The sequence below is a fragment of the Vanrija pseudolonga genome, chromosome 3, assembly GCF_020906515.1.
Source record: "Vanrija pseudolonga chromosome 3, complete sequence".
Classification (NCBI taxonomy): Eukaryota; Fungi; Basidiomycota; class Tremellomycetes; order Trichosporonales; family Trichosporonaceae; genus Vanrija; species Vanrija pseudolonga.
In genome coordinates, this window is record NC_085851.1 from 662,763 (window position 1) to 688,969 (window position 26,207).

The 26,207-nt window shown below is 58.7% G+C and overlaps 10 protein-coding genes across 10 annotated transcripts; 2 read left to right on the plus strand and 8 right to left on the minus strand.

The window, feature by feature from the left end:
* Positions 1-143: 143 nt before the first annotated feature.
* GLX3_0 (Glyoxalase 3) lies at positions 144-869 on the minus strand (the record flags this gene model as incomplete). The annotated part of the gene is made up of 1 exon (XM_062770333.1): positions 144-869. One exon carries the CDS (start codon positions 867-869, stop codon positions 144-146), a length of 726 nt encoding a protein of 241 aa, XP_062626317.1.
* Positions 870-1,210: 341 nt separating this feature from the next.
* fahd2 (Fumarylacetoacetate hydrolase domain-containing protein 2) lies at positions 1,211-2,744 on the minus strand. Its single transcript, XM_062770334.1, has 4 exons — positions 2,427-2,744; positions 1,937-2,349; positions 1,539-1,622; positions 1,211-1,482 (listed from the first exon to the last, which is right to left on the minus strand). Exons 1-4 carry the CDS (start codon positions 2,697-2,699, stop codon positions 1,359-1,361), a joined length of 894 nt encoding a protein of 297 aa, XP_062626318.1. The 5' UTR covers positions 2,700-2,744; the 3' UTR covers positions 1,211-1,358.
* Positions 2,745-2,942: 198 nt separating this feature from the next.
* On the plus strand, positions 2,943-3,436 carry LOC62_03G003801 (uncharacterized protein; the record flags this gene model as incomplete). Its single annotated transcript, XM_062770335.1, has 4 exons — positions 2,943-3,101; positions 3,135-3,190; positions 3,230-3,244; positions 3,281-3,436. Exons 1-4 carry the CDS (start codon positions 2,975-2,977, stop codon positions 3,434-3,436), a joined length of 354 nt encoding a protein of 117 aa, XP_062626319.1. The 5' UTR covers positions 2,943-2,974.
* Positions 3,437-3,459: 23 nt separating this feature from the next.
* LOC62_03G003802 (uncharacterized protein) lies at positions 3,460-5,391 on the minus strand (the record flags this gene model as incomplete). Its single annotated transcript, XM_062770336.1, has 1 exon — positions 3,460-5,391. One exon carries the CDS (start codon positions 5,389-5,391, stop codon positions 3,460-3,462), a length of 1,932 nt encoding a protein of 643 aa, XP_062626320.1.
* An 80-nt stretch (positions 5,392-5,471) lies between these two features.
* LOC62_03G003803 (uncharacterized protein) lies at positions 5,472-6,989 on the minus strand (the record flags this gene model as incomplete). Its single annotated transcript, XM_062770337.1, has 1 exon — positions 5,472-6,989. The coding sequence occupies one exon, from the start codon at positions 6,987-6,989 to the stop codon at positions 5,472-5,474; it is 1,518 nt and encodes a 505-aa protein (XP_062626321.1).
* Positions 6,990-7,826: 837 nt separating this feature from the next.
* On the minus strand, positions 7,827-9,521 carry LOC62_03G003804 (uncharacterized protein; the record flags this gene model as incomplete). The annotated part of the gene is made up of 1 exon (XM_062770338.1): positions 7,827-9,521. One exon carries the CDS (start codon positions 9,519-9,521, stop codon positions 7,827-7,829), a length of 1,695 nt encoding a protein of 564 aa, XP_062626322.1.
* A 2,890-nt stretch (positions 9,522-12,411) lies between these two features.
* On the minus strand, positions 12,412-13,072 carry LOC62_03G003805 (uncharacterized protein; the record flags this gene model as incomplete). Its single annotated transcript, XM_062770339.1, has 3 exons — positions 12,412-12,684; positions 12,740-12,821; positions 12,870-13,072. 3 exons carry the CDS (start codon positions 13,070-13,072, stop codon positions 12,412-12,414), a joined length of 558 nt encoding a protein of 185 aa, XP_062626323.1.
* Positions 13,073-16,057: 2,985 nt separating this feature from the next.
* LOC62_03G003806 (uncharacterized protein) lies at positions 16,058-17,881 on the plus strand (the record flags this gene model as incomplete). Its single annotated transcript, XM_062770340.1, has 1 exon — positions 16,058-17,881. The coding sequence occupies one exon, from the start codon at positions 16,058-16,060 to the stop codon at positions 17,879-17,881; it is 1,824 nt and encodes a 607-aa protein (XP_062626324.1).
* A 206-nt stretch (positions 17,882-18,087) lies between these two features.
* Positions 18,088-19,917, minus strand: LOC62_03G003807 (uncharacterized protein; the record flags this gene model as incomplete). Its single annotated transcript, XM_062770341.1, has 1 exon — positions 18,088-19,917. One exon carries the CDS (start codon positions 19,915-19,917, stop codon positions 18,088-18,090), a length of 1,830 nt encoding a protein of 609 aa, XP_062626325.1.
* A 3,450-nt stretch (positions 19,918-23,367) lies between these two features.
* Positions 23,368-25,851, minus strand: COL6A3 (Collagen alpha-3(VI) chain; the record flags this gene model as incomplete). Its single annotated transcript, XM_062770342.1, has 2 exons — positions 23,368-23,802; positions 25,654-25,851. 2 exons carry the CDS (start codon positions 25,849-25,851, stop codon positions 23,368-23,370), a joined length of 633 nt encoding a protein of 210 aa, XP_062626326.1.
* Positions 25,852-26,207: the final 356 nt, after the last annotated feature.

Below are 26,207 nucleotides of genomic sequence, written 5' to 3' on the forward strand. Positions count from 1 at the left end.
GACATGACGGCATGCAGTGACGACTAGTGCACAGGCTGGGCGGGCGGGAATGCACTTCCGACCAACACCGTCGGCTCACTCGGTCCGGCACTCTTCCCACACCAAGGACACGCACAATACATCAAGAACCTGCTGCAAGCCATCTACAGCCCCTTGAACACCTTGATCGCGGCCTCGGCGACGGGGCCAGCAGACGCATAGTTGGCACCCGTGACGACCCGCCCGTCGACCTGGATGAACGCGTCGCTCTTGCGCCCGCTGGGCGGGGCGACAAACTCTGCGCCCTGGGCCTTGAGGCTCTGCTCGGCCGTGGGCCGGTCCCACGTCTTGATGACGTCCAGCACGCCCTCCTCGGCCTCGCCGGCGTCCGTGAAGCCGGTCACCTTCTTGCCGGCGGTGACAGGCTTGCCATTCGCCTTGACGCCGGTGAAGAGCACGCCGCCGTGCGACACGGCCGCGAGCACGCCGCCGGCGGAGTAAATGCCGCTCGCGAGCGCCTGCAGGCCTTTGGCATCAGGCAGGTCGGTCAAGGCGGCGTGTCCGCCCGAAGCGAAGAGGATGCCGAAGCCGTCCGGCGCGGACAGGTCGGCCGCGGCGTACAGGTTGTCGAGGGCAGAGCGGAACGGGCTCTCAGTGTCCTCGTACACCTCGCGATCGGCGTCGCTGAGCACTTCAGGCTGCAGGGAGAGCCAGTCGGGCGTGTAGTCGCCGCTCTCGGACGCAAAGACGACTTCGAACCCAGCGCCAGTGAAGGCCTTGAACGCGTCCAGCGCCTCGGTGATGAACGCGCCTGTTTCGTTGCCGTCCGGCTTGTACAGCGGCGTGTGCTGCGACGTGAGGGCGATGATTGCGCGCTGAGGGAGGGGCATCGTGGGCGGGGCGTTGGGGTGTGGGCAGGCGGGGTGGATGCGTTGCGAGAGGGGATGAACGAGGAGGCCAGCTCCCCCTTGCCGTTAAGTACTACCCCAGCAGCGAAGCATTCGCTTGGTGACGCAATCCACCAGCTCATCGCGCCAGTCGTGAGAACTGGATCCAAGTTAGCGACGACGAGGCACTGGAACGTTCAGCGTGTTTCCAGTTGGGGATGTCGTCATTGCGGGACATGGCTCGGGTTGTGAAACGCGACAGTGGGAGGGGAGGCTGGTTGTGCTGGCACTGGTACTGCAACCGTGATGTTCGCTCGACCGACTCAATGCTGCCTGGATGCTTGGGCAAACAGACGGGGCGGAGTGGCACAGGGGGGTTAGACACTGATCCTCGCTTGACACTCAGCAAACCATACATCATCGGTAGTCTCTATGCCTCGAACCGCAGCCCCACACTGAGCGAGCGCCCGAACCTGTCTCAACCAACTCCTGCTACTTCTCCTCGACAATCTTGTTGATGAGCGTCCCAACACCGCCAGAGAGGAAGACGCGGAACTCGTCGCCGTCGTGGAGGAGGGTACGCGGCTGCGCGGCCCATCCGACGCCGGCGGGGGTTCTGGGGGTGTGCGTTAGCGCCGCGTTGTCTCCGAGCCGAGCCGACATCTCACTCACCCAGTCACGATGATGGTGCCGGGCAGCAGGGTCGTGCCCTGCGAGAGGTGAGACACGATGCGGGGGACGCCGAAGATGAGGTCGCTGCGGTGTTAGTTAGCTTGGGTGGTGGTGAAGGGCAGGGTGGTGTTTAGGCGGCTGGCTGGCTGCCAGATTGCGAATTGCTAGTTGGCGAGCTACCAGCTTGCGAGCAGACCGCAATGGCGATACCTCGGTATCGCGGTGCGTGCAGGATATCCACATCCCGCACCAATATCAGAGGAAAGCACGCAGGGCTGTACGACGCGGTGAGCCACCGACTCGGCGACCCGCCGAGCCGCGCATAGACGCCATCTCGCAATCAGGGCATCCAGCCGCCCATCTCATCCGCAACCGCCCGGCGACTCCGTCTCACTCACTCAAGTTTGCTCTTCTGCACGACCTTTCCATTGAGCTCTCCGCGGATCTCAAGCTGCGTGACGTCCTTGACCTGGGAAGCGGGGACGAAGGCCGGGCCGACCGGGCAGGCGCCGTCAAAGCTCTTAGAGTAGCTCCACTGCGAGGTCGCGAACTGGGCCTCGCGGGACGACACGTCGTTGGCGGCCGTGTAGCCGGCCACATAGTCCCACGCGTTGGCCTCGGACACGTTCTTCGCCGTCTTGCCGATCACGACGACAAACTCGGCCTCGTAGTCGGCTGCGTTGTCGGCGACGAAGGACTTCGGGATGACGGTCGGCGCGGGGAAGGGGTCCGCGAGCGCCGTAGCGGGCTTGTAGAAGACCGTCGGGACGGAGGGAATGGGCAGGTTGGCCTCCTTTGCGTGGTCGACGTACTGCATGTGGTTAGACTTAAAGCGAGCAGTGGAGTGCGAGCGCCAGGCGCACGCCGATGCCCAGCCCGCCCACTCACGTTCAAGCCGATGCAGCGGATCGTGCCGACCTCCTCCGCGGCGAGAGGGGAAAGCAGCTTGCCAACCGTCGCAGTCGCGCCGGTCCGCTCGCCAGGCGACAGCACACTGCTGCCGGACAAGACGTTGACCTCGACCGGCTTGCCCTCGTAGGTCGCGATGCCGACGTCGAGGCCGGCGTCGACCGGCTCGCCGATGAGCGGCTTGCTCGCGCCAGCAGGCAGGAAGCGGATCAGGCGGGCATACGAGGACATTACGCGCAGGGTGGGGAGCATAAGGTGAAGGGGGAGTGGTCAACCGGTGCTTGTCAAAGTCGACACGGCAGAGGTGGGATGTTTATAAAGACGTGCTCTCGCAATGTCGGCATTGACATGTCCGGAAGTGTCTCGCGCTTCGCGGCGCGGCGGGCCGGTCGGCCGGCTGAGCCGAAAGCAACATCTCGGCGACGTCCGAAGCAACGACCCATCGCACATATCTCGACGCGCTCGACGCTCTCTGTGCTGACTAACACGCCCGCGTCTCTCACTCGCTCAGTACAGCACCCAGCACCATGCCCGCCGCCCCCGTCAACCTCGTGTCGGTCAACACGGTCCCCGAGCGCGCGAAGAAGGTCATCGGGCAGGTGATTGACAGCGTCAAGGAGCGGTACACTATCGTGCACGCTGGCAACTCTGAGAGTGAGCTCATGCTCGGGGTGGGGCTGACGATAGCGATTGAAGGGGTTAGGCCGCTGTTGCTGTCGATCCAGCCTCCGCCTGGGATTCTGGTATGTGGTTTGCGCTTGTGGTTGTGCTGACATGTCCAGTTCGCCGCGTCGATGGTGCGTCCGGCCGCAGATCGCTACTGACATCATCAGTGGACGCCCGAGGAGCAGGAGCAGATCCAGCAGATCGCGCGCGACACCATCCCGGGGATCAAGACGCACGGTATCCCTACCGGCTTGCAGGTCAAGGAGGGCCCCGAGGGCGTCGTGCGGTACCTCACTGCACAGATCGACGACATCATGAGCTGAGGCAATGGCATATGGATGTTTATCTACTGTAGTTGTGCGCGCGACTCATCTCTGTGCTCACGCATCCACCTGGCCTGTTCCAAGCGCTCCGCCAGAACCCTTCCTCTTGCGGTTCGGCGCTCTTCCAACAGCTCCTCCGAGGTGCGGTGGGACATCTCCGGCCCAACATCTACCCATTCAGAATCAACATCGGAGCCGTGTTCGGTCCACGCACTCTGCTGCGGGGGAACGTTGGCGGTCGAGAGGACGGGGGTCAGGGGGTCGACGATGCAGATCGTGACTGTCTTGCGTGAGCCTGGGCGTGTCTTGTCCACGAGCTCGAACGGCTCTTCGCGGTGCCCAAAGACATTGGGGAATGCGACGACACGCCCGCACCGCACTGGCACCGAGCCGAGGGATATCCAGGAGGCAGGCTCGTACCATTTTGGCTCTCCAATCCCGTGCAGGAATGTGGTATTGCCCGCGTCCATCTTGGGGTCATACACGGCTGGTGCTTCGAACGACATCCGGCTCTCAGTCACATTGTCGCTTTCGTAGCAGTAGACGCCGACGGCACTGACCCGCTCATTCACGAGGCCTTCGACGTTGAACTGGCTCCCTGGGAACTGCGGCTTATCGGGCGTGAGGAGGACGCTGCTCACCGAGACGATGATCTGGAGCCTGTTGCCGAGGACTGACACCGGTGAGGATGGAACCGCTCGCTGGGCGGACAGGAACTGTTGCTTGTCGTAGCTCGATCCCAGGGGCTCCGGTGGGATGAGGGGGTGGGTTCGCTCAAACCACTTCTCGGCGTCCTGCGCTGAAGCGTTCTTCGGACCCACAGTGCAGTAGTTGCTCGGCTTGCAGCCTAGCTCGGACAACAGGTCCCTCCTCCACGCTGCAGAGCAGATGGTGTTCGCCCTACATCGCGAGAGGTCGGCCTGGAACCTCCGGGGGTTAGGCTCGTCTCGGGTCCACGGTTTCCTTTGGAAGCTGTCATATGCGGCGGCGAGGAGGGGGAGCGTGGCGTTGAGTAGCCCCTCCATCGTGCGATAAGCGTCGCTGTGCGCAGGGTGGATGTTGTTGATGTAGCTTGTGATGTGCGCCTTGCCCTCGGAGTCGAGTTCTACCTCGGCAGGAAGGAGCTGAAAGCGGCGTGACATCGCGAAATGGGGGATCAATTCGATATCTGGAAGCGTGTTGGGATCGCCCACGGGCTCGCCGTCGCCGATGGAGTCGAGGCACTCCTGGAGGGTGATGACCCGATCGCGGACAATGGGCGTGCGGCCGTACTCGAAGGCGTACATCGACGGCGCGACGACCAGGAGGTTGGTCTCATTCTGGTCAGGCTGCCACGTCTTGACGCTGTCTTCTGCGGTCAAGGCCTCTTGCTCTAGCGGTGCCAGAGAGTCGGCAACGTCGACTCGTAGGCCTTCAGCAAGATCCTGCTTGAAGACGGCGACCTCGGCGTCGTAGATCCTCGTGATGCCGCCCGCCGCCGCGGACTCTTGGGCCTTTTGCTGCAGCTCCCAGATGCACCAGTCAAACATGGCGTCTGAGAAACCAGTGACGCTGGCGGTGGGCCGAACCTCGCCGCTGAGATCGCTCATATCGCTCCGCACTGCGAGGAGGACTCGATCCCGCCTGAAAATGTCGATGTCTTGGCTGTTGAAGACCTTGGTCTCCCACCCCGGCTCGTCGGTGACCGTGTTGATGAACTGCATCATCACCCGCTCCCACAGCGTTGCGGGCGGGTCCATGTCCCATTCATCCAGCAAGACGCACGGGAAGCGGCCGGCTGACTCAAACCTGTCCATGTATGCGTCGATGCGACGGTCGAGCAGCGGACGGCCGGTGAAGACGTGCCGCGTCTTGACTGCCGTCATAGGGAGCACGACCTCGGACGCGGTGGCACGCGAGACGCCAACAGCACCAGTAGCGCTAGCCATTGCTACGATAGAGGAGTAGTCGTCCATGTCAGCCCCGCATTGTGGAGTAGTGTACAACAACTTAAGTAGTTTGTGGTCTCTGTCACAATGTGACAGCGAGAACGAACTCAGGCACGGCAAGACAGACATTGCATATGCTGAACTGCTCGACGTGGTGACCACTCCTGTGCCAAGCGTGCGCCAGATACTGTCGCAGCCGACACGCTCCTCTCATGCAGCAGCTCCTCGCTTGTGAAATGCGCCATTCCGGGTCCCACGAGTCCAGGTGCCTCGTGGGCGTCGCTCGCCGCCCACAGCCGCTGCTGTGGTGGGACGTTCACCGTTGAGAGGATAGGAGTGTGCGGATCGACGAGGCATACGGTTATGGTCTTGCGGAAGCCAGGACGCGTACTGTCGGCTAGCTCGAGCGGCTCGTCTCGGTGCGCCAGCACATTCGGGAAGACGACAAGACCGCCGGGGCGGAGCATTGTGGAGCCCAGCGTTACCCATACCAGTGGAACATAGTCTCTGGACTGAGATATCCCGTACAGGTACTGCACGTTGCCCGGGTCTCTGCGGTGATCCACAGGTGCGGCTGGCGCCGCAAACGACAAGCGGCTTTCCGTGACATTGTCGCTGTCGTAGCAATACACCGCTACTCCACTAACACGCTCGTTTATCAGGCCTTGCACGTGAAACTCGGTCCCTGGGAACCTTGGCTTTTGGGGAGTGAGAACGACATTCTTGACGGAGACGATGATCTGTAGCTTCTTGCCTAGGACTGACACCGAGTCTGGCAGGGGGCGCCATGAGTCCAGGAACCGTTGTCGATCCTCGGCTGACGGTAACGGTTGTGGCTGAACCAAAGGGTGGGTGCGCACGAACCACTCCTCTGCCGCCTGCTGGGAGCTGATGGGATCATGGTCGGGATGCTTGTAGTAGTTGCTCGGCTTGCACCCCCGCTCATCCACAGGCTCGTGCTGCCAGCCCTCCTCGCAAACCCCCGGCACCGTGCAGCGCGAGAGGTCTGCCTGAAACCGCCCAGGCTGCGCGCCAGGCTCGTACGACTTGGGCTGGACGCTATCATCCGCCGCAGCGAAGAGAGGAAGCGCTGTGTCGAGCAGCGTCTCGATTGCGCGGTACGTCGCGACGTGTACAACGGGGTGGACGTCGTTAATGTAGCTCGTGATGTGTGACTTGCCCTCGGCGTCGAGCTCAACGTCGGCCGGCAACAGCTGATAGCGACACGATATCCCGGCCTGTGCCCTCGCCTCGACTCGAGGAAGCGCCCGAGGATGGCCAGTGGGCTCGCCGCTCCCCATCGAGCTGAGGCACTCGTCCAGAGTGATCTCGCGGTCCCGGACTATCGGTGTCCGGCCGTACTCGAATGCGTACATCGCCGGCTGGACAACCATGAGGCTTGTTTCATCCCGGCCAGTTTCCCAGGCCTTGATGCCCCCTGGAGCGGCCAGGGCCTCTTGCTCCAGAGGTGCAAGGGCGTCGGAAACGAGTACTCTAAGAGCCGTAGATGGGTCTCTCTTGAACACAGCGGCTGCGTGCGTGTCGTAGATGATCAAGGTGTCATCACACCGTTGCTGGAGCCCTCTCGCCTTGCACTGCAGTTCCCAGATACACCAGTTGAACATCTCGTCGGAGAACCCAACCGCTTGGGCCGTGGTCTGCTGTCCTTGATCACTTCCCCTAGGGTTGCCGTGCTCCGCTAGACCATATCGATCCTTGCTGAATGCCCCGATTTCTCCCCCATCAAAGACCCGCTTCTCCCAGCCTCGTGTTTCGGTGACCGTGCTCATGAACCGGAGCATCACCCTCTCCCGCAGGGTCGTAGGTGGATCCATCGACCAGCGGTCAAGGATACTCATGGGAAAGCCTGTGTGGTCCATGTATCTGTCTATACCCGAGTCGAGAAGGGGCCGATGGGAGGCCGCGGTTGGCATTCTGAAATTCCACCAGTCGGACCTGGGAGGTCGATACGTCGTGAGTAGTGGCGCTGGTCCCGCAGAGGTAGGGTAGCGGTGTAGATGTATTTCTCATATATGGTATGTAAGTGAGGTGTCAAGAAACACGACTGCGTCCAGTTGATCTGTGTCGGTCGTTGGTCGACGTCACAATGTGACAACGAGGTCGAAGGACGGGATCAGGCACCGGAAAGCCGACACTCGCCAAGCGGTTCTGGTGGGCGGGGCTTTGTGTCTCTCGGTCTCAACCCGACACATGAGCGCCGTCCTCCATGACGCATGACGATAGCAAACACGCCGGCGATCGGTGTATATAGCAGCACGGACGGGGGATGCAGATCGCCCAACGCCCCCCGTCCCCGCCACTCAGAACATACACGATGTTGACTATGTCCTACCCCGACGACAAGAACGACAACCGCAACTACTACCAGGGCTCGTCGGCGTAGTGATGATATGGACATATGCTCAAATGCTCTGATGGGCTTTATTGACACGAATACAGTTCTAGTCGCTTAGGCCATTGCCGAAGTTCTTAATACCCACTTTCTCCCTCTCCTCTAGGAGCTCGTCGCTCCGCTCCTTTGCGGTCTCAGACCCGATGATGGCCCCACTGAGCATCTCGGGCGAGTTCGGCTCCCGTTGTTCTCTCGTAGCCCAGGTGCTCTGTTGAGGTGGGACGTTGGAGGTCGAGATAATCGGAGTGCCGGGGTCTACAAGGAAGATGGCGATCATCTTGCGGTAGCCCGGACGCGTCTTGTCCACGAGCTCGAATGGCTCGACGCGATGCGCATAAACGTTCGGGAACACAACGAGGCGCCCAGGTCGCGTCTCAATCGATCCCAGCGGCATCCACTCCAGACTGCTGCAGCGTCTGCTTTCGGCGACGTCGTAGAGCTCCTTGGCCAAAGGGCGGTCCCTGTAAAAGGGGGGTCCCTCGCGACCTCCGTGGAGGATCTTCCAGCCACTCCCAGCTGCTTCAAATCCGAGCCGACTCTCAGTAATGTTGTCGCTGTCGTAGTAATAGATGGCTGAGGCGCATATCCGCTCATTGAGCAGGCCTTCGACATGGAATTGCCCTGTTGCATACACGGGCTTGTCGGGGGTGAGGAGTATGCTGCCAACGGAAACGATGATCTGGAGATCCGAGCCCTCCCAGGGCAATCTTGTGGGGAAAGGCCGCCTGGTAGAGGAAAACGCGTCGAGATGTTCTGGGCTCGACAGAGGCTCAGGTTGAACAAACGGGTGTGTCCTCGCAAACCAGTCTTTCTGCTCTTGGTGTGTTGCGTCCTCCTTCTCTATCAGGTAATTTGCTGCCTTACAGCCGCCGGACATTGGATCATGGGTCGTGTATGCCTTGTCGCTGCCGCACAACGATGGGGTGGTGCACCTCCAGAAATCGGTCGGGAATCGTGATCCGACTAGGCGGTCCTTGGTCTTGACGCTGTCGTAGGCGGCTGCGAAGAGTGGTAGTGCCTTGTCCAGTAGCTTCTCAACCATTCGGTATACGCCTGCATGGCGGACCGGGTGGATGTTGTTCAGGTAGCCGATGATGTGGGACTTGCCCTCAGCGTCGAGCGTGACGTCGGTTGGCAGCCATTGGAATCGAGTGGACAAGGCACCGCGTGTTGCCAAAAAACTGATTCGCCCTCTCCTTTCCTTCGCAATAACTTGCCCGCTCCCAATCGATTCGAGGCAATCATGGACGGTAATGATGCGGTCCTGGAGGACATGGGTCTGCTCAAAGTCCACTGCATAGAGGGACGGCTGGACAATCTTGAGGTTTGTGTCGTTATGGCCGGGCTGCCATCGATTACCCTTGTCTTCCAAGGCTTCAGCCTCAAGACGTACAAGCGCTTCCGCGACCGAGAGACGGAAGTCCTCCGGAAGATCCAGCTTGAAGGCAGCGGCACTCGTTTCGAATAGTGCGACAATCCCGTTGTTTTCTTGAGACGCCTTGGCCCTCATTCCCAGCTCCCAGATGCACCAGTTGAACATGATGTCTGAGAAGCCGACAGTGTTCGCCAAGCTCTCAGCGCCTTCGAAGGCAGACCTGAGATCATCGACGGGGGCCCTGAGATCGAAACTGCGTCGTGCGGCCAGAAGGTAGCGGTACTGGCTGTACCGCCCGACCTCCTCGTCATCGAACACGGCTTTCTCCCAGTCGGGCTGATCCGTCACATTGGCCATGAACTGGAGCATTGCCCGCTCTCGGAGCGTGGGGGGCGGTTCCATTTGCCAACCTGCAACGACGCTCATCGGAAACAAGGAGCGGCGAATGCGCCCGTCGGTGTACGCCGTGAGAGGGTAGTTGAGCCCAGGTCGCCCACGAGGAGATGGAGGCCCACCGGCGTGCTCGGCGGTAGCGATTGCAAACGGGTGTGGCTTGTCCCAGGTGCCGACTGGGGCATAATCGTAATACGCGGTGGCGGGAGGTTGTGGACTCATGGTGCTGTGGCTCTGTGAGAGTATGAGGGGATTGAAGATGCCAAAGTTGCAGCAACGCGTCACTGATGCTTTATGGGTGCTGTGCGTCGCGACCCCCGGGTCCGGGGGCCAGTTTGTGGTTGTCAAGGTGGTGAGTAGTTGGCGTGACCACCCAGGCACCGGGCTAGGGTGCCAAGTCGAGGTGGATCCAGATCGCGCCGATGGAGCGGATGAGTTTCAGACGTTCTAGGGGCGTGCGTCCAGCAAGGAAAGGCCCCCAGAACGGATGCCTGCACGGTCGCGAAGCCGCTGTGCGCGCCGTCTGAAGAGGTGAAGTGGTACATATGTACTAAGGGGCGAAGGGCCACCCCTGTTCACGTGAGCCGAAGCCAAATCCGTCTGGAGAGAACGAAATACACTGGGAAACGAGGTATCCACCAGGCTTCAAAAAGTCGCATTGGGCGCTATCAAACTAAATACAGCGCAAGGTGATGCAATCATGCAATTACAACGCAGCCATGTGGCGACGTCGACGCGGAGGGCAGCGGCCCTTGGCTTGGTCTGTGGACACGGGGGCGCGCGTGACTGTAGGTGCACCGTGCTCTCCTGAGGAAATCGACCTGTTACCAGTGAAGGAAGTGGGACTGGCCAAAGAAGTAGTAGTGGTATCGGGTGCGTCGGTGAAGGCACTACTGGTGATGTTGGGCCGGGCGGCGATGTTAAGCATCAGAGCTTCCGCCGGCGGGGTGGGTAAGGTGGACATGGAACTGTTGGTGGAGGCTGCGGATGGACTGTCTGAGTTCCACGCCGAGGTGAAGGACGTGAATGAGTCGGTGGACTGGGACCATTGCGTTGTAGTCTCCAGCCATGATTCAACACTCGTGGAAGTGGGTTCGGAGTCCCACTCGGCGAAGCCACTGCTTATCGAATCATCGGTATCGACTGCAGCTCTTGTAGTAGTTGGGTTAGCTGCTTGCTTGGATTCCATAACACCGGTGGGGGTATCGCTCGAAATCGATTTCGTCAAGGTTGGCTCTGCGTTCTGGTCCCAAGATTCGGACGTGGTAAATTGGCTGGCTGAAATGAAGGCGTCGTCGGTGATCGAAGAGGGCTGCCAGAAGACGGAGCTCGTTGTGGTCCGTGCCTGCTCAGCCCAATCGTTACTTGTAGACTGTGGATCAATCGTATTGTTGCGAGTTGTTGTTGTCGGGAAAGCTTGCTGGGTGCCGCTGGGAGACGGAGCTGAGTCTTCAGCCTCAGTTACAGTGGGCAGGGCCGACCAAATTGACTTCGATTCCGATTCCGGGGTGCCGTCTATCTCGTTGAAGGGTGCGTTGCTTCCTGACGACTGCCCTCCAGTGGCGTCGACACCAGTAGATTGAGTGCTACCCTCTGCACCTGGGTCACTGAACTCAGTCACCGAACTTGCGATTGTTGATGAGACTGCATTGGCAGTTGTGGATGTCGATGCCGTTGGAAGCCTGGGCTGCGACGAGACGGTCTGATTCGCAGTAAAAGCTGTCTCTTGGGTAGTATGATCGACTGAACTCGACGACCAGAGTCCACTGGAAGCTGTACCCTCATCGCCTGCGGAGACACTAGTAGGCATTGCAGTCGCACTTGGTCGAGGGCTTCCTTCTGCGAAGGTGGGCTCTGGTTGACCTGAAGTTGTTCCGGCACTCTCCCCAGATCCACCATTCGTCACGATAGGAGGTGGTAGGATATGCCCGCCTGACGCCGACAGTGGTTGCTTCCCACCGGGATTGCTCGTTGGTTCCACACTACTGGTCTCCGTGATGGCGGGTGGTACAACCGAATCAGTCGTAGGGGTGGTTGAGATGACTGCAGCACCCGTTTCAGATTCGACCGTCGTGTCGTTCCCGCTCAGGATAGATGTCTCGCTTGTCGGCGGTGACTGGACGGTTGTGTTGACGGAAAATGACGTTGTCTCACTAAGTGGCACTCCTGTGGAAGCGGTGCTGAGAATGGGGGCCGTCTGACTGGACGTCCCAGTGATGGAGGTACCTGTTGCAGAGGCAGTTGGGTTTTCCTCCGAGGTTGTGGAGCTCAATGCGGAGGACGCCGGTCCAGGGGTAGGCGCGGCACTGCCATCTTCCGCACTCGTGGCAGCACTCTCCCGGCTCGTCGTCTGGGGCGTGGAATCAGGCCCACCGCCAAGCGTGATGACGTCGTTGCCAGTTGGTGTTGGTCCGGCGTAGGTGAAGTCAAACCCTTTGGGCTCTCTGTACTTCTCCCCTGCGATGAAGACAATGACACCGACGCAGAGGAGAGGGTTGCTGATGCAGGCGCCCACTGGAACCAGGACCGCCCCGCTTGGTCCAACCACTGGAAAGCAGCCGTCTGTTGGAAGACACAGCCCGGGGAAACACGTTGGGGGGGTGCATTCGCTTCCATCTGGTCGTGATGTTGGGATCTGTGATGTTGTAGGGGCGCTTGTTGGCGAGGCAGTGGACGATTGAGTCGAAGATGAAGAGGATTGCTCCTGGTAAGGAGAGGGGTCATGTTCTTGAACAATCTGGGCGATGACGGCTCGCAGGAACTGAATGGTGACCTTGACACCTTGTTCACTTCCAACACGATGAGGGTTGTGTACATACACGCTCGAACGGAGGTCAGCCTCTCTCTCCTGAGTGCACTAAGGGCCTTACGTGGGGTCCATAGGATTGCTGTTCGGGTCACTAGTGACCCAGTACTCGTGTTCCGGATAACCCAGGCCCGTCGGCAAGTAGGTGTCAAGAGTGTCTTGATCAATGTCTTCCGACGTGCCGATGGTGGTGAAGAGCTCGCCGTTCCCGATTCCAGCCCTTTTCAGCATATGACTGAATTTGTCGACGTGGTCTGCTGGAGGTAGTAGGAAAGACGCCAATTGCCAGTCATTCGCTTCTACATCAGGATTAAGAAAGAACATCCGGAAGATCTAGACGTGAGGATATGTCAGTGCTGGTGTCATAACAGTAGCTATGGCGACCTACCCAATAAGGAGAGCTTCCTTCGTCCACAATGTTTACAGGGTCGATTGCGCGGTTGACGCCGTTCATAAACGCACCTACCCACCTGCGACAGGTGTTAGCATTAACACAGTTGTGATTGGGGTGCACTCACCAGCCTGACCCCTCCGTCGCCTCGTATTGGCCCTCTACCTCATGGTAAGAAACACGGTATGTTAAGCGGTTGTTGGGATCGCCCTGAGGATACTGCTCGGACCAGCGGGGATGATCGTAGCCGACCAATGATGGGTATGCGCCATCAATTGTGTCGAGAAAATCCCTGATCATTCTGACTCCTCTGGCAGAAGCGGCGAACATCTGAACCGTGGACACCATCCAGCAGTTCTTCGAATGAATCTGGATTGGATCTTGAGGTAGAGGTCCTCCATTAATCCCATCCCGCCAGAACGGAATAGGGCTGTGGTCGCTAGCCGTAGGGGAGGGGAATGCAGTTGAACTCGCACTGGCGACATCGGTTGTTGGAGACGGCTCTTGGCTCGTGGCAGGCAAGCCGCTGCTGGTTATGGGGCTTGGCTTGTCGCTGGCACTGGCGTCGGCACAGGTTATCGTCGGCTTATCGTTTCCGCACCCGTCGCATGACCATTCGCCAATCACGCTGTCCCGTTGACTGTCGTAGTTGGGCTGGTAGGTGGACGCAATCGCGAATTCTTTGGTACCCCATTTGTAGCCAGGGAGCCGAGCATAGACGATCCACCTGGTCACCTTCATGGAGGCCACAAATTTACGGCGGGCGCACGGGATAAGGAGTGGCAATCCAACAGTCTCGGCATCGGAAAGAGGAGTTACACCCCCGTCGCACTCTTTGCCGTCCCCTTCAGCTTTGCGGAGCACAGTGTCGGAGCCGTAGCCGACATTTTGGAACTCAGGTTGGCCACGAATTACGCCCAAGATCATGGCTTTCTCCTGATCACCTCCGGACGTCATCCGTATCGAAGGCTGATCGGTCCATTCGATGGTGGAAGGAGGATTGCAGTGGCCGTTGCAGCATTCGGTCGGAGGGCCCCAGATAGCGTCTGCCTTCTCTTCCCAAGCATTGTTCCACTCGACTCTGTACTCCTTGCCCTCCCACTCGGCCTGAGCAGGAGCGTTTGCGTCCGGGACTGCGAGTTTCGCCTTCACTGCTCCAATTATCTATGATGGACATCAGCAGCAAATCCAACACCCGGCTCGCGAGGACGTACGGATGAGTTGGAACTTGCGAAGTCTGTCACGTTATACTGAATGCTCTCAGGAGCGCCAACGTCGGCGTTCACCGAGACATTGGGCCCAGCAGTTGCCTGCTGGGTCACCAGGGCTGCCGCCAACAGGGGCAGCAAGCGTAGCAGAATCATGTGGATTGAGGAGATCTGTCGGTGGGACTGGGTGCGTGTTCTGCGGCGGGCTGGTGACGAGTGAAGTACTCCGCAGGACGATGCCCGTTCGACATCTCACGAGCCGTCCCTTTATACCCAACGCTTCCTCACACTGTCCGGTGAGCTTCGACGCGTCGTCGCGATGTCAACAAACCCCCAAGTGCCTGCAAAATGCGGCAACCAGGAAAGAATCGTCGCGTCTCCTTGGGCGAAGAAGGGGAGTAGTAAGGACGTCACATCCGCCCCCAACCCCCCGCCGTACTGGGCGCCCCTCTCATAGACGTCGAGATGTCGCGACGCAGCCTGTCATAGCGACCAGGAGGTAAGGGGTAGTAGTCGCATCAGAGAGCTTCGTAAAGTCGCACACATTGCGCTTCACCGGGGCTGTGAAAGCAAGGCTTTGTACGTTGTCAGTGCCTGTATCAGCCTTGAAATCAGACCCATTGCTGTCCCTCTGCAGGCAACAGCGCGTCGACACGACCGGGTCTCCGTGAAATGAGTCACGGCGTTGCCAGGGGAACATCGCGACGAGGCAACCCCATTCTAAGGAAACCGGTACAAAGCTCGCCGTCGAGGTGCGGAGGCAATGGTGGAACGAGCACAACTGTCCGGGGGATGAAGAGTAGCCGGTTGTGCCAAGAGCGTGGACGACTGCTGATCGTGATATGTCGGTATCATGGTAGGCGCGTTCAAGGGCCAATGTTATGCTGGACTAGGAGCAATGATGTAACCGTTTCGGGTTGGTTGACCCCATTCAGGTTAGTGTAGGGACGCGTACTCACGCGTCACCTTTGGGAGATGGTGAGAGCAGGCGGCAGACGGGCAGGTGTACAACAGAGCAACTGTGAGCTGGTGTTAAGGAAGGAGCGGTGTGTCAGGTTACCACAGATCCGTGGTGGATGGACTCGCTCTTGGTAGTAATGACTGAAGCCATAGCAGAGTAGGCGCGCCAGGAGGTGATAGACTCGCGTCACGACCGGCCAGTCCCGTATTGTTGGACGCACTTGCACGAGCTTGACGGGTCCCAACGATCCCAAGGCGATCTGGGGTACCGGTGCCTGTGCCGGTAAGTTGTTTGAGATCCTTGGGCGAGATCTTTGGGGTTGACCCAGTGGGCATGAGTGTGTCGGGGGGGGGGGGGGGTCGTGTCTCTCTCCCCTGGTCCCCTGGATGTCATCCCCGAATGTGCGTCTGAGCTCTCGGCAAGGCACGAGTGGAGGTTGGTCTTGTTACCGTCGCGCGCCTGTGGTCAACGAAAGATGTAGGTTCTCGCCAAAACCCGATGGGGCCAACAGTGTCTAGTGAGAAGGGGTGAGGAGGGGAAGTTGTAGCGAATTGTAGCACGGCAGCATGTCTGTAGAGAGTGAGAGGTGAGAGTGAGGGAGAAGAAGAGCCAAGGCAGCAAAACGACAGGCATTGTTTGTCTTGACGACCAACTCCGTATTATGTAGATGGAGTAAATAAATATGACACATGGTATCCACGTTGCCAGGTTGGATTTGAGAGGCTCAAGGCTCGCGGCTCAAGTGTTGCTGCTGCTGGTTTTGCGGCTAGGAAGGGGGGGGGGGGGGGTACAGTTGGCACAGTCAGTTGGTCACGTTCGCCAGCAACGTCTGCGCGTCTGCGCTTCTCTTTGCCTCATTCAACCAGCTGATATGATCTCTGGAATACACACACTCCGACACCTGTTCACCGTCGGCGTCATCTCCCATGATCTTGAGACTGCTGCAAACCGCCCGGTTAACAGCAACCACCCGACATCAGAGTCGCGGGAGCACTCTGACTCAAGGCACGACAACCTACTGCTGGGCTTGGCTGAGCTCATAGCACCAGGCCAACGGCTCCGGGACCCGGAAACCTAACTCCTCAACTGACATTTAGACTGAAGAACAGGCAACTTGCCACTCAAAACTTCCCACCAGCTCACATCATGAACGGACCGCACAATGCGCCGGTCAGCACTGTACGTCCCGGCCTCGACTGTGCCCTCGACTTCTATATTGAGAATCGAATACCTGGCGGCCACTTTCCAATGGTCCTTCGGCTGGATTGGAGCATGGACCCAGCACCGACACTGAGGGAGCGAGTAATGCTGCGCTTCATGGACAGTGTAACCGACTTGACTGGGTGGGAGCAAGCCGTCTTCGATGCCAAGCAAATAGACTCCTACTGGGAGGATCGATACGAGCTTGCCGCCGATAGCAATGTGAAGCCAAGCCCCGCCGAGGAACCGACGCCAGAGTTTGACATGTCCACCGACTTGGGACATGTTGGCTTCTCCGAGAAGATGTTTGAGTGGTGCATCTGGGAGCTGCAAGCCAAGGCGCAAGAGTACCTCTCCACGGGCTCAGTCAGCGTCTACGACATGGACGTTGCCATTTTCAAGAAGGACGTCCCCGGCCTACACTCACCATTAGAGGAGGAAGCCTTGCAAACTCAGGCCATGCATTGGCAGCCCGGTCACAATGATACGAATCTCAAGGTTGTCCAGCCAGCCCTCTACGCACTCGAGTATAACCGCACAAAAGTATTCCGGCCGTGTGTCGTCACGCGAGGGAATTGCTTGGACCTCATCGGTGAAGGCGAAGTCGTTGCCCGTCCCCAGGTGAAGGATCAGTGGTACAAAAGCTGGGCCATTGAGCTGTCGACCCGATTTCAACTTCTTCCCTCCGAGGTTCAACTTGACAATCATGGCAAGGCGCATATCACCGGCTACATCAACAACATGCATCCCTTCAAGCACGCGTCGGCTTATCGGGCAATAGAGCGAATTCTCGATGAGGCTCTGCCTCTCCTCAAGGCTGCATACAACAGTGTCCGAAGCCCTCCACAGCCAGAAGGCACGCGGTTTCCATGGTATCTCCAACGGTGCCAGAACCGTGGCTTTTGCATGGAAGTGGGGGAGAAGAACGAATGGGGTCCACCAATCAACCAAGGATGCAAACCCGAAAACTACCGCTACGTGGATGGCGCTCCATCATCTCCAACCACCGAGGAGATGGACGAGTGGTTCACTAGGACGCACCCCTCCGTCCTGCCTGAGCCATTCGATACCTCAGCAGCTCAAGACGCGTTCAACTCGGTTCACCGCTACAACACTCCGCGCTCGTGGGCGGAACCCGGCGGGCAGTTCCAGGTTATCGTGTCAGTGGGCAACATTTTGCTTTCGCCCGAGAAACCCACGTACGACAGCGGCTCGTTCCATGTCGAAGGACTACTCAACGAACGCATTTGTGCCTCGGCTCTCTATTATTACGATAGCGACAACATCACCGACAGCCGGCTTGCCTTCGAGGCCAAGGCACACCCCTACTCGCCCTGGTTGATACCCGACAGTGTGTACGAGCCATACAGCATTGATCGAGAGTGGTCAAAGGAGCTCTTCGGTGTGACTCTCGGAGCCACGGCATGCTCCAAGCATGTGTATATTAAGCTCGGAGCTGTTCAAACCCCTCCCGGCCGGCTAGTTGTGTTCCCCAACGTCCTGGGACATCGAGTAGAACCTTTCGAGCTTGTCGACAAGACGCGCGCGGGACATCGCAAGGTCGTCGCCATCTTCCTCGTCGACCCCAAGACGCCGATCATCTCCACTGCCGATGTGCCGCCTCAGCAGAGGCTCTGGGCTGAAGGCCGCTCACATCTATTAGGTGCCACAGTGCCTGGCCTCGAGGTGGCACATGAGATTGCCGAGGAGCTGATCAAAGAGAGGTCAAACTTGACGACTGGGCAAATCGGATACGGGACAGTGGACTGAGTGCGCTTCGTACATAGACAAGATGTACGTGTATGAATGTCGTGAAGGGTACGAGCCGTACCCAATATGTCGTTTAATCAGTGCACTCAGGACAGTTCACATTCGCATTGTTTGGTTCATTCCTTCCAACTACTGAAACCGAAATCATCAACAATTTCTCGGTCGTTGAAGATTGCAGCGCGGGGCATACTGGAACCGAGCAAACACTACAAAAGCCCGAGTGCTGCACCCAGTCGTCGAAGACGACTGCGGCGCCCACCGGCCAACCGGCGGCGGCCGCTCGCTCCACCCTTGCCACCAGCACCACCCTTGCCGCCGCCAGCGCCCTTGCCCTGAGCGCCACCGTCACCACCTTTACCCCCGCCGACACCAGCGCCTCCATCTCCACCCGCACCGCCATTCACGCCCTCGCCACCCTTGCCTCCGTCTCCGCCGCCATTACCTCCCTTTTGTCCGTCTGGGGCATGGGATACCATCGGGCCAAGGGTGATCGAGGTTATGATGGTCGAGTTGAGCGACGCAGTTGTGTTGACGCCGAGCACATTGTCGGTTGGGGTAGGGCCGGTCTCGACGGGCTTCGAGCTCGTATCCGTTGCGGTGATAATACCGCCTCCCACCCCATCGATGACCGTCTTGTCGCCTCCTCCCACTCCGTCGGTGGTCTTGATACCTCCTTCCACTCCATCGGTGAACGTCTTGCCTCCATCGCTGTCGGTCGCAGTCTCAGGGAGGTCTGCTGTCGTTGCAGGCGTCTCGACTGGACCACCAGTGCCGGTTTTGATACCCCCTCCCATTCCATCCGTCAGAGTGCGGCCTCCGCCCTCGTCGGTATTCGTCTCAGGCAAGCCCGTGCCTGTGGTCGTGGCCGTCTCGTCTGGTCCATCGGGTGTGCCCGTACCCGTCTTCATTGGTCCGTCTGTGGTGCCAGTCTCCACTGGTCCGTCTGTGGTGCCAGTCTCCACTGGTCCATCTGTCGTGCCAGTCTCCACCGGTCCATCAGTGGTGCCAGTCTCCGCTGGTCCGTCGGTGATCGTCGAGTCGGTGCCAGTCTCTGTGTCTGTCTCTTGACCGTTAGTGTTGGTGGTTGTCGCGGTCTCCTCCGCGCCATCGGTAATGGTGGAGTCGTCAGTGGCGGTCGTCGAGTCGTCGGACGCAGTAGTGGCCGTCTGGTCTTCATCAGTAGTCGGTGTCGGCGTCACAGTGTCCGTGTCCCCATTGGTAGGGATAATTGGAATGATACCTCCGTCCGAGTTGGTAGTGAACTCTGTAGGCGTAGGGGTCGGTGTCGACTCTGAATCGGTGATCGTCGAGTCGTCAGAGGCAGTGGTGGTGGCCGTCTGGTCTTCATCGGTCGTGGTTGTCGGCGTCGTAGTGTCCCTGTCAGGGGTCGGGATAATAGGAATAATGGCGCCGTCAGAATCAGTGGTGAACTCTGTCGGAGTGGGGGTCGGTGTCGACTCTGAATCGGTCTCCGTGGCAATTGTCGGCGTCTGGACGGGGGACGAGTCGTCCGTAGTCGTGTCTGCTCCCGTTTCGATAGGTGTGGCGGTGGTAGTCGAGCTGTCCGTGTCGAAGCCTATGGGGATTCCATAAATGCCACCAGCATCTGGCGTGCATTTTGAAGGGAAGGCCAAGCAGAAGACCAGCGGGATGAAGCCGCCTGCCAGCGGTGTGCACACTGGAGGCACGCACAGTTCCGGGAAGCACAGCGGCGGAAGGCACGGCTTTCCTCCAGGAAGACTGGTTGGCATCGGGGTTTCCACAGGGTCATACGAGGTTGGTGTCTCGGTGGCGGTCGTGGTGGTCGTTTCAGTGGACGAGGAGGATGAGGAAGAGGACGTCGAGCACCTTTTTGTACGGCTGGCACCGTCCTGTCGCTTGAAAAACTGCTGCTGCGACGTAGTCACAACCTCGATAATGACATTGTTCCACGCATCGACATCGGGAAGACACTCTTCGGTGGCTTGGATAACGTTATCGACAATGTCTCGAAGTTTTCTTATCGTTATCTCCCTGCCATTGTTGGGATAGGCCATTTGGACGTTGTGAGCAACCACACTGATAATTAGCGCAAGTGTTGACAATCCATCACTCACGTTGGTCCAATGTTGGCGTATGAGCCCCCAGGCGACACCCAGAACACATGCTCCCCGCTCCAAAACTTATCATCGGGGGTGGCGGCGTCCACGTAAGGTACAGTTAGAGTTACCATCGTATAATACTTCCCAGAGTCCTGCAGCATGCGGAAAAACCAGTCATTCTCTTCCGTCGGCTCGTCTACGGCGAAGTCAACGCCACTCGGTTTCACCCAACGCAGGGTGCGGGTGCCAGGGAAGAAGGAGTCTACGACCTTGTCGAGGAACATACAGTCAGCTCACATTGGGTCACTCTGCTTTCAGACTCACTTTCGTGATATCAGGCACTTCTGCATCGCAGGCCGAGTTTGGCTGCATGTGAAGCATTTGCGCCAAAAGAGTTTCCCAGGCGCCAGGCCACCTGCCAATGCAGTTAGGATCTCTGGCCCTTCTTTCCGGCACAAGGACTTACCAACCTCCGCCTGGCCTCGGCGTGTATCTCTCCTGCACAGTGGAGTAAGCGACAGTGTCTACTACGATAGGATCACTGCCGCGAGGCGAATTGAGAAGGGCTTCGGCATCGTCGTTGTCGTCGAGAGGCTGTACGGCACCGACAATAGCCCTTTTCCCATCAGGTTTGGTGGCAAGCATTTGGCCGAAGGCGAGCATCCAACAGTTGGGCTTATTTGATTGGAGGATGTCCTCTGGCAAAGGCTGCCTCCCAGGTGGAGTCCAAAACGGCGGGCCGGAGACGGGGCACTCGGCTCTCCTCTTGATACCACCACAAGACGAGCATCGCCAATCGCCGTCCAAATTGTCGGATCCTTCGAGGCGGACACCTTGTTGGACGGTGACCTTGCCGACCTCTTCCCAAGGAACTCCATTCACTTGAATGTCCGAAGTTGCACCACAGACCTTCTGGCTTTCGATTTTGAACTCTGAGATCCGAAGTTTTGGCCTAAAGGCGCGTTGGTAGCATGTGTTGACCATGGGCGCCTGGCTGCCGAGCGACTGACAGGTGGCGGAGGAAGTGGCGATGAGCTTGGCGTTGTTCGCGTCGTAGCCTTTGGTGCTCTTGATAGCGGCTATGATGTGGTCGTGATCGTTGTCAAAGGCGGTGCTGATCCCGCGCCATCCAAACTGATCGTTGACTTCGATGCTGTCCAGGGGCTGAACACAGTTTGCCTCGCAGCATTGGAACTCGGCTCCCAACCTGAATCGAGTCTCAGGGATTGGGTCCCCGGTACTGATAAACGTGGCTCTATAGTTTGGCGTAGAACACTGGCGCTTCTCGGGCCCATTGGTGGGGTGACAGGAGAACTTGTCAAGTGTCAGTTTCACGTGCTCGTCTGTCGGTTGAGGAACGCACCAGGTCGAGGAGCCCGGCAGTGGACTGTTGGACGGCAAGCCCAAGAACCAGCAGCGCGTACAAGTACGGCTGTAGCATGATGTTGATGATGCGAGGGCAGGAGATTTGCAGATGAGTTTGGGCTCTGACAGCGGTGCGCATTGTAGCCCTTTTATACACGTTTCACAAGCCCAGGCTCGGGAGAGGATCAGCGGCTCCCCACACGAACAACAGTGACTCCCGAGGACCTCGGACCTATGATGCAGGTCCACCTAATGATGCCCGCCCTGGGACGTGGCTCACCGGGAAGGTGACCAGACTATCTCGAGGGACGGCGAGGAGGGGTGGTTGTGTCGGGGGATGGAAGGAGAGGCAAGATAGCTTACGATATGGGTTTGACGCCGGCTCTGGAGGTGCTGACATCCCCGCACGTCACACTGCAGTCGCATCCTTGGGGAGCAGCCACTCGCACCGCACCTGGGCATGGGTTCCAGTGATGCTGCAACCGGGACGGGCAGCCACACATAATTTCGAGCTTCCGCCATGTTACCGGGTACCTTGGCATACCTTGGTGCAAGTTTGTGCCCGCCCTCGTCCAGTGGGTTTGCGACTGGTGCGTGAGACTGGAAACGTTCATGCAAGTGTCGAATCCCTAGTCGTGGGCCTTGTAACCAGACACATGAAACGCGTGAACTCAGCTGCCTTCCGTGGCCGCCGGAGCCGGGGATTGTTGTTTGGGCGAGGGCGGAGGAAGGCTCACGATGGGCAATGGCCCCACACAAGCTGATCCCAACGCGCACAACGAGGCGCATGCTGTCGAAGTTGGTACGGAGTCCCATTGTGCGCCGGTGACCATCAGCCATGGAGCCGTGGTGTAGGCCATCACTGGGAACACCGATGTTCCCATCAGGTGATCTGGTTGAGGCATCTGGGAAGATTGTGAGGAAGTCGGAAGCAAAGCCTTACCCATGACTCCCACAATCAGGGATCTCGTTCCATGACGTTGATCTCCCGGCGCGCGTCGTCGACAGCCGTCGCGTAATGCGGCAACAACCGCGACAGGTGTTACGCAAGGTATGCCTTCAAGGTGCCAAGGAAGCGGTCATGAGACATGCTTGACGTGCACTCGGGGAGACGGCCAGCTGGCATTGCTTGGGGAACGACGAAACACGACGGGAGACACTGTGTCGGTAAAGTTCGCGGGTGTTGCCAGGGGAAGCAAGTAGCGTTGCTGCACAACGTCCCTCCACCTCTTCCAATGGTCACCATATCGTCGGGTTGAAGCCCGAGTTGGAGCGCGGCATTGACCGGCCAGATGCGGGAGACAGCACTGAAGGCGCCTTGACTCTCACGGCGGTTGCTTGTGCCGTGCATCCATAGCTGGGCGTCCGTAAGCGGAACTGAGTAAGGTTGTTTCAGCTTCCCCATGCATATGCGCACGGGGATCATCCAATATATGTATGCTACTTGCTTGCGACAGCATAACACTTGGCTTCAGTCACGTTCAGTGAGTCCATGCTTCAGGTGGATGGCCGCGGCGGTCGGTGTTGCATGACGACAGTCAGTCAACAGCTGCTCGGTGGACGAAACGAACCAACGCGTCGGCGTCGGCAGGGTGGCTTGGTCGGTTCGCTGCTCAGGTCCATTGAGTACGGGCCCCCGAGGTCGACAAGTATAGTGGCCTACCTGTGTTCAGCCGTGCTTTGGATCCCTTGTCTGCCCTCTGAATGTCCATGGTTAGTAGTAAGCGTAAACGCCAACAGGGTGGGCCGATGAGAGTGGGGATTGGTTCTATCATGACACAGACGTGCGGTTTGGTTCCGTCGTTGAGCCTGTTGTTGTGGTGTCATCTGAGTTCCAGGTCCGGTGCGCTGTGTTAAGCAGTATCTCGCGTCACTATCTCTCAATCAGCTGGAACCGACGCACGACAAAAACGTTCTGTTCATTCGGAAGAAAAGTTGTACTGGATTTGGCTGCGCCAATCGTCGAAGAAGGTCGATTCTGAAAAATATTTGAATCCACGGGTCGAGTTGGATAGACCGGCCCGGTTCTTGAATAATTCGCTAGGTGGCAGACCTAGCCTTGCCCCAGAAGCGGCGGCGGCGGGCAGCGTTGCCACCATCACCACCGGGACCACCCTCACCACCCTTGCCGGCAGGGTCGCCATCGCCACCCTCGCCACCGGGGCCACCGTCACCACCGTCGCCGGCAATTCCGCACTTGCCAGCATCACCACCGTTACCGCCCTTACCGCCACCACCACCGTCGCCACCCGCACCGCCACCGCCACCGGAAGCACCGCCCTTACCGCCAGCACCTCCCTTGCCACCTGCACCACCCTTACCGCCAGCGCCGCCCTTGGAGGGAGCACTGGCACTGGCCGTGCTTTCGCACTCTGCGGACGTCGAAGTGGAAGACGGCGAGCCGGTGAACGTCGTTTGACCAGTGGAGCTTGATTGACCGGTGGACGTAATGTGGCCACTGGAGGTCGAAGAATCCTCAGTGCTGGTTCCGCTGGTCAATTGAGTCGTTCCACTCGTCGATTGGGCGGTACCACTGGTGGACCAAGCCGTGCCACTCGTCGACTGCGCAGTGCCGCTCGTCGATTGACCAGTTCCGCTCGTCGACTCGCCAGTGCCTCTTGTCGATTCAGCAGTGCCGCCTGTAGACTGCGCCGTCCCCCTCGTCGATTGAGCCGTCACACTGGTCGAGTGAGTAGTGACACTAGTGCCACTTGTTGACTGAGCGGTGCCACTCGTCGTTTGGGCCGTGACGCTGGTCGATTGAGCCGTGCCACTGGTGGACTGGGCAGTGCCGCTAGTTGATTGCCCAGTACCGCTAGTGGACTGGGCAGTGCCGCTCGTTGATTGCCCAGTACCGCTAGTGGAATCAGCGGAGGTGCTGGTGCCGCTCGTCGAGTGGTCAGTGGCAGTCGTTGACTGAGCAGTACCACTCGTCGATTCAGCTGTACCGCTAGTGGACTGAGCTGTGCCACTCGTCGACTGAGCAGTGCCACTAGTGCCACTTGTTGACTGAGCAGTGCCACTCGTCGATTCAGCAGTGCCACTTGTGGACTGAGCAGTGCCACTCGTCGACTGAGCAGTGCCACTCGTTGACTGAGCAGTGCCACTCGTTGACTGAGCAGTGCCACTCGTTGACTGAGCTGTGACACTAGTGCCGCTTGTTGACTGAGCAGTGCGAGTCGTCGATCCAGCATTGCCACTTGTTGACTGAGCAGTGCCGCTCGTCGATTCAGCAGTGCCACTTGTTGACTGAGCAGTGCCGCTCGTCGATTCAGCAGTGCCACTCGTGGATTGAGCAGTGCCACTGGTCGACTGAGCTGTGCCACTCGTGGATTGAGCAGTGCCACTCGTAGAATCCGCATTTGTAGTGGACACGGTAGTCGAAGAAGCCCTCGAAGAGATCGAGGTGACTGAGCTCGACGATGATATATCGCCGGCGCCCACTGCGATACCAAAGTCACCACCATTGGGATCCGGAGTGCACAGCAAGGGGAAGGCTGTGCAGAACACGAGGGGGATGCGACCTCCTGATAAGGGGTTGCAGACAGGAGGCACACAAAGGCCAGGGAAGCAAGTCGGGGGGTTGCAGGGCCCTCCGCCGGGAGGAGTGGATGGCATTGGTGTCTCTACCGGGTCGTACGAGGTTGGCGTTGGTGATGTCGAGCTTGTGGTCGTCGAGCTCGTGGTCGTCGAACTCGTGGTCGTCGAACTCGTCGTCGTCGAGCTCGAGTGCGCAATGGTGGAGGAGCTCGAAGACTGACCAGGACCGACAGGAATGGGACGGCCAAAGTCGCCGCCGTCAGGATCCGGAATACACAGTAACGGGAAGGCCACACAGAATACGAGGGGAATAATGCCACCTGCGAGCGGAGTGCAGAGCGGAGGAACGCATAGACCGGGGAAACAGGTTGGTGGGACGCAGGGTCCGCCACCGGGTGGCCCTGTCGGCATTGGGGTCGCCACTGGGTCGTAGGATGTCGGCGTCGGGGAGGTCGAGCTCGTGGAGGTTGGCGTGGTGCTGGATGATGAAGACGAGGAGGTGAACGCTGGGCAGGCTCGGCCGGCTACCTGTCGCCTTTCGATAGGGGATCCGTAGAAATCATGCGCATCATTTGGCGATTTGATGCAAGGGTTTTGTTGGACAATCGCGTTTATCTTGGTCCGAAGTTCCTTTATGGTGTACGTTTTTTTATTGTTTGGGTACAGCTCGTGCACTTGATGAAGGGTTACTCTGCACGAGTGTGAGGAACTGGAGCCTCGGAAATGAGAAACGAAGTCCGCCACTCACTAAGCATTGTTACCATTCAGATTGTCACCAGGACTGACCCAGTAACCATGCTCTCCGACGAGGAACGTATCGTTGGGGTCGTCTTGATACACGAGGACCATGGTGTAGTACACGTCAGAGTCCCGCAGCATGTAGTAAAACCAGTCCTCTCCTTGGATCGGTCCGTTGGGGTCAAAGGTCGGGCCCGTCCTCTCATCCCAAAAGAGGACGTGAGTTCCGGGCAAGAACTCATTCATGACCTACGTGATATCACGTGGTAAGCTTTGAAGTTTGGACAGGCGCCGCCCGCGACCTACATTCTTAATTTCATGGCCTTTCATGTCGCAAACATCGTTGTACCCTTTCTTGTTTGCGATTTTCCTAACCAGCCTTTGGAATGCACCAACCCACCTGGTAATTCAGCTTCAGCACGCTGCCAACCTGCAGATGCCAAATCGGGACTCACCAGCCTGCACCCACTGCGGCCTCATACGTGCTTTTGAGCTGGCTGTAGAAAACAAAATCTTCGGTCCCATCCGGGGCTTTCTCAAATGAGGATGCAACCTGATCTAAGTCCGCTACAGGGGAGACAGCCTTTTTGATTATGTCGCGC

Coding starts and splice junctions, on each gene's coding strand:
- fahd2 (XM_062770334.1), bottom strand. CDS start 2,699: ATGCTCCCCACCCTGCGCGTAATGTCCTCGTATGCCCGCCTGATCCGC. Junction 2,350..2,426: donor TCCGCTGCATCGGCTTGAAC/GTGAGTGGGCGG, acceptor AACCACATGCAG/TACGTCGACCACGCAAAGGA. Junction 1,483..1,538: donor GGCACCATCATCGTGACTGG/GTGAGTGAGATG, acceptor GCACACCCCCAG/AACCCCCGCCGGCGTCGGAT.